Here is a 6,000-nt window from a genome sequence, read left to right as displayed (position 1 = left end):
ACATTGTAGTCCTTTTTAACAAGAATCACAATGTTGCCCACAATGCATGCACACAAACACAGGCCTAGTTCGATACTCCCTTCTCTAGTCTTATTTTGCTTGTACTGAATGTAAATTGTTTCTTGTTCCTAATTGGTTACAGTGCAACTAATCCAAATAATTTGCACACATCTGCATGCCTATAACTGTACAGCAGCCTTTCTCAAACTTTTGACCCTGGAGGAACCCTTGAAATATTTTTCAGGCCTCAGGGAACCCCTGCACATTCAGGCTCAAATATAGGCCCAAGGCTGCAAAATTATTATATTCGTTTCATGTGTTGGCCTGTATATATGATAAATAGTGTTCTTAAACTAAAAATGAACGAAACTTACCTCTTTCATGTGAAGTTGCCCAAACTTGAAACATTTTTTTAAATAAATTGTGATCTCCCAGGGAACCCCTAGTGACCTCTCGTGGAACCCTAGAGTGCCATGGAACCCTGGCTGAGAAACCCTGGTGTACAGTAAAGGTTACTGCCAAGTAAGAATACAATGATTGCAGCTTTTCAGAGAAAATTCCCCAAAGCAGTGAAACAGATTAAATTTATATTTCATTTTTTAAAAATGGATATTTGATTTTCTAAAAGAGCATTACAACCAAGAAGTAATAAATGTTAAGCAGCCAACCCTGGGGAAATAAAGTTTTACTTAAGAAAATTAGCATTGGAAGTATTTTTGAGATCAAGTCTGGAAAACTTTCAGTGGAAGAAATTTTCCAGAGTCAAAAATTTTCACATCAGACATTAGGCAGTTTCAAAATTGTACGATGTTTGTTTGTGGAGTCCTGGGTGCTCTCTGAGCCTTGTTGTTTTCTTGCAGACGTTTCATTGCCAGACTAGGCAACATCTTCGGTGCGAAGAGGGGAGCAGTGATTTCCTGGTTCCCTCTTCCTAATGTAACCAAAATATGTGTGCAAGCTATGGATATTGAGTTGACTGTGCTGATTGGAATCATGCTCTTTGCATAGGAAAGAATTCCAAAACAATTTTTCCCCAAAATAATGTTCCAATTCAAAATTTTTTAAACCCCATCAGCAGCTCAACATGCAATCTGCAAAACAGGAGCAACCAAATGAGATGTCTATCCCCTTTTCTCTAAAATAGCTAGCTGGGGAATTCTGTGAGTTGAAGTCCACACAACTGAAAATTGCCAAGTTGAGAAACATTGGGCTAACGTCTATACGGACACTGCAGTTTAGGACTTGGGAGCAATTGCAGGGCTCCACTGAATCAATTGTTCAAGGAATTGCCCCAACACTGCAAAGCTGACTTAGCAGGTTTCCTAAGTACCTGACTTCCACTTTGGTAAGTGAAATATTCCCTATGACTATCTCAAGAGCTCCCCAGCCATCAAGCCATGACATCCATTTCATTCCCATGTATTCTATTATCTATTACAGGGTTTCTCAACCTTGGTGGCTTTAAGATGGGTGGATTTCAGTGGAGTTGAAGTCCACCCATCCTAAAGCCACCAAGGTTGAGAAACCCTGATCTATCACCTCTTCATAACTCCAAGCTACAAGGGCTTCTCGTTGCCCATTTTCTCACCCCAAATAGTTTAGCTAAGCTGGCTGAATCGGATCTAGGAAAACATCACTGCTGTAGTTAAGCTAAGTATTGCAGGCTATCTCATCACCACCTCGCTAGAAAGCCCCATCTATTGAGGAGCCTCAATTCCATGTGCCTGAAGAAGTGACTGTAATCTTCCTGGGATTGAGACATTTGGGTTTAGGAGCTTCACTCCTTTAACAGGGATTAGTGCCAGGGAGGAGGGAGGAAAAAAAGGAAGCTCTCCAGCTGGCACTACAACTCATGGTACAAGTTTGCAATTTTGCATTTAACAGGAATCACTTAGGGGGCAACATACTGCCACATGGGCTGTGCTTTCATGAGCTCCTAGCCATGGTGGATAGAAACATGGCTTGTGCAATTGACCTGTTTTTGGATATGACTGACAGCCTGGAACATAAACAAATCACCAAACTCAGGCTTGTCTTAGGCCAATTTTTTCTCAGCCCCAGCAACTTTAAGAAGTGTGGCCTTCAACTCCCAGAATTCCTCAGACTGCATACTGTACTGGCTGGGGAATTCTGGGAGTTGAAGGCCACACTTCTTAAAGTTGCTAAGGTTGCAAAACACTGCCTAAGCTAAAATATGGTCAACTGTTGGTAGTTCGTGGATCCTGCAGATCCAATGTCACCCACCAACTGTGGTGAAGCCTGTAAGGAGATGAAGCCATGATTTGATCAAACCACAATTAGACAACCGTTAGCTTAGCCAAGGTGAAGGATCACATCCCGCTGAGCCAAGGAAAGGGTGGTTTCCCCCTCAGCGGCTGGGAGGGCCGACGCAGCAAAAGAGGGGCGGGCGGTGCCCCAGGAAACGTAGCGGGCTCTCTAGGAAGAGGGGGCCGCCTGCTGCCGGAGTGGGGGGCGCTCCGGGGCCTGGCTCAACAGAGGCTGCGGCCTGCGTGGTTCCAAGGGCGGTCGTCACCAGCGGCGGGGCGACGCCTTGCAGCGGCCACTCCCGCCGCGGGGCGGAGCGCCAGCCGCCACGGGGTCGCGCCAGCCCGGAGCGAGTGAATCAGGTAGGAGGCTGGCGGCCCCTTCGGCCGTAACCGCCCCTTCCCGCCCTTCCGGAGCGAAAAACCGAAAAAGCCTCCCTCCTCGCGCTTCGCTCGCCCGCCGCCGAAAATGTCCGGCTTTCGTTTGGATCTGGGGCCCGCCAAGGAGCCGCTGGGCTTCATCAAAGTCCTGGAATGGGTAAGGGAGCGGTCGCGGGAGGAGGTGGCGGGCGGGAGGCGGCGCAGCCGGGGCAGTAGGGCCTCCGCGGGCTGCGGAGCGCAGGGCCAGGATGCCGTGCAGCGCCAGCCCTGCGCCCTGGGTCCGCAGGCGGAGCGGCTCCCTCGACCCGGCGGGGCGAAAGAAGGAAGCAAGCAAAGGAGAGGAGTGAGGGGGCGGCACAAGAGCGGGCAATCCAGGCTCTGCGATTTCCCTCTGCCCCCGCCGGGCCCGGGAGAGGGTCGTGGGCGCTTTCGGGGCTGCATCCTGTTCCCCCTCGGCTCGAGCAAGGTCGGCCGAGCTTCCCTTCTGCCCGCCCTGCTTGCACAGTTCAGCACTTCTGCCTACATTTTTTCCTGGCTCCTGTCCCTTCCCGTTGTTCTCGTCCACCCCCCCCCCCGCCCGATTTATAAACACAGGCGTGGCCTCCGGCCTGCAAAGCTCAGTGCTTCGGTTCCTTCTAGGAAACGTACGGCTTTCCCACACCCTAACCCTCCGGAGATCTATTTTTGGGCGGTTTTTCCTCCCCCCCCCGCGGCATAGTTCTGCTCTGTTTGTCCCGCGAGCCACGTGCTTAAGGCATGGAATCTGCTGCGAGAGGTCCCGTGGTTGCAAAGGGTCGCTCTCCAAATCCACTAAAAATTCGGCCTGAAGCAGTTGGTTTCCCACGCCGCGCACCCCGCCTACGACTGGCCTCTGCCCCGGGAACACCAAATCCAAAATGCCCGTCCCATGCCCCATGCCGAAGGAATCCAGAGAGGCTTATAAACGGTCTGGGCTTAATAGCCCGAAATGGGATCGTTGGGGAAGTTTTTGCAAGGGGAAATTAACCGTGGGGGGTCAGATCCCGGGGCTGCGGGGAGACTGAGATGGGGGCTTAGCCCGAAGAGGCTGTTGTGTAGGTGTATTCTTGGGCAAAGGAGCAAAATGGCACCTCTGTTTGTATTGCTTCAAGATGGTGTCCCTTTCAAGGGAACACTAGCACATGCTTGTTTTTTCTGTAGTCTGATTTATTGATAAAAGACTGGTGGAGTAGAACCTGGCTATTCGGGGCACAACCATCTGGATCTGTGTTTTTCAAACTTGGCAACTTTGAGATGTCTGGACTTCAACTCCCAGAATGGCTGGCTGGGGAATTCTGGGAGTTGATGTCCACACATCTCAAAAGTTGCCAAGTTTGAAAAACATTGGTTTAGAGCTATAGATGGTTTGTGGGGTAGGATGACTGGTTTGGTGTTGTTGTTGTTTTAAACCATTTTCGGGGTTTGGATTCTGGGAAAGAAAGCATTTGAATATTAAGGAAATCACCAGTGTTTATTTCTTTGGGAATTTGGGGGCATCTTAAACCCAAATGCATTGACAGCTCTCACGGAGTACAGTTTGCACCATCAGATTCTTTAATGTTGCACTGTATTTATAGTTCATAGAAGCTAACTGTTTAGCAGAAAGAACACTCAAATGATCAGTTCTCCCTACAGTCTTCCAGAAAAATAGATATTCAAATACTCCTCTGTGTAAACATCAAACAGGTGCACCAAAACCTAACATGTCCTTACTGCACCTTTGGAGGGCTGTACACAGAAGGCTCTTCAGAAAGGAATTTGGGTATGAATAAGATCATGATACGCCCAGTATCAGATTGTTGATCATTGCTTTGATGGGGTTATATTAATTCTGTAAGGCAGTGTTTCTCAACCGTGGCAACTTTGAGATGTATAGACTTCAACTCCCAAAATTCCCCAGCCAGCCATGCTGAGATCCTAGATTTATGTTCTGTGTGGTCCTCCATGATGTGAATTCAGGTCCCTTTCAGCCCCATCTAGTATGGCTAATGATCTGGACTAAATTGGCTGGGGCTAATGGGAATTGTAGTCTAACCCCTTGGGAGGGTGCCAGCTCTCTCAACTGGCTGAGAGCAGTCAGAGCTGAAGTTCAACATGGATGATGAGGGCCTTTCCTGTCTAGCCATGGCTGAGTCATGATGGGGATGGTCTTTTTTCAATAAATTGGAGGGCATATGGTTCGAAAAGGTATTGTCAGCCTTCCCAGGTAGATCAGACAGGAAACACAACCAGATAAACTAATTCTACTTTATTGTAAAGCTACATTGTCAGAATCTTGCAAGTCTGAAAATAACAGTTCTCCCCCCATCTTCTTTATAGCCCAGGAAACTAGGGAGGGTCCCTTCTGAGCTTCTTGCCCCGCCTGCTGTCCAGCTGCAGGCTATGCTGTCTCTTATCTGACTGTTCTGTAGGCAGCATCTCTTGGCCCCATCTCCCAAGGTCTTTCCCAGATACCATTTCAGGTATAGAGGTAGATTGTGAATTAACTCTTATGGAACTGTTCAGGCTAGAGAGGAGGTGATGCTCACATCCAAGGCTTTGTCTTGTGCTGTAAGAAATAGTTGTACAGTAAGAAGAACGTAAAATACAGCTTGGTTAGAGGAGATGCTTTCAGTTTCATTTCTAAGTGAGATGTTGGTTGCATTTTTGATGCAGTGTGGAAATGGGAGTGACATAATTGGAAGAAACAGCAGGAGATGTTTCCTACCCAGGGAGAATTTGCATCTGGATAGGGGAAGGTCTTACACATTTTTAGAGAAAGGCATTGTTTAATTTAGAGAGTAAACTGTGATGCCCTCTAAATCATGATACTGGTTTAATAAGTGCTGATTTGCAATGGGTTAGCATTCTGACTCCCACTTCGTGAATAGTAGGGGGAAAAATTAAAAACACTGAACAGGAAATGGAAGACAAAGTGGTTTGACAGCACTCTTATTCTGACCTCCATGAGATTTTGTTCTTCATCAAGTCTCATGAGTGTAAAAACAGTCACTCCATAGCAGGAAGCTTGTTTGGGCTGTGCTTATATTGTTTCATGAGTGTGGTGTACTGATTAGACATGGGTGGTGCCTTCCAGCTGTTTGGGGCTCCACAAGTAAAGCACAATCTTTTTTACACTTGAGGTCCACTCTTGAAATGGTAAACAGCATCAACAGGTGATGGTACCAGGGAAAAACGTGATTTTTCATCAAGGAATTTGTTTTGTTTCTGACTCCTCTGATGTATTTGTGCTGTCACATTTGAGGTTATAGTCTGGCACCAATGTTTAGACGTAGTCGTGGGCTGCAATCAGATACACACTCCTGGATTATAACCGAGCAGCATGACCACCAGTGAC

At 47.5% G+C, this 6,000-nt stretch overlaps 1 protein-coding gene across 2 annotated transcripts in view; it reads left to right on the top strand.

Annotated features, from left to right (window-relative positions):
• The first annotated feature begins 2,649 nt into the window (after positions 1-2,649).
• Positions 2,650-6,000, top strand: part of LOC134503551 (synaptophysin-like protein 1) — a 258,926-nt gene continuing 255,575 nt past the window's right edge. For both annotated transcript variants that reach the window (XR_010068555.1, XM_063312363.1), the window contains exon 1: positions 2,650-2,802. Coding sequence is in view for 1 of the 2 variants with exons in the window: in XM_063312363.1 (XP_063168433.1) it covers positions 2,734-2,802 (69 nt within the window). In the remaining variant the exon portion in view is untranslated. The remainder of the gene's footprint in view (positions 2,803-6,000) is intronic.

The sequence above is a fragment of the Candoia aspera genome, chromosome 10, assembly GCF_035149785.1.
Source record: "Candoia aspera isolate rCanAsp1 chromosome 10, rCanAsp1.hap2, whole genome shotgun sequence".
Classification (NCBI taxonomy): Eukaryota; Metazoa; Chordata; class Lepidosauria; order Squamata; family Boidae; genus Candoia; species Candoia aspera.
The sequence above is the reverse complement of the archived record's forward strand: the minus strand, read 5'-3'. Positions and strand labels throughout refer to the sequence as shown.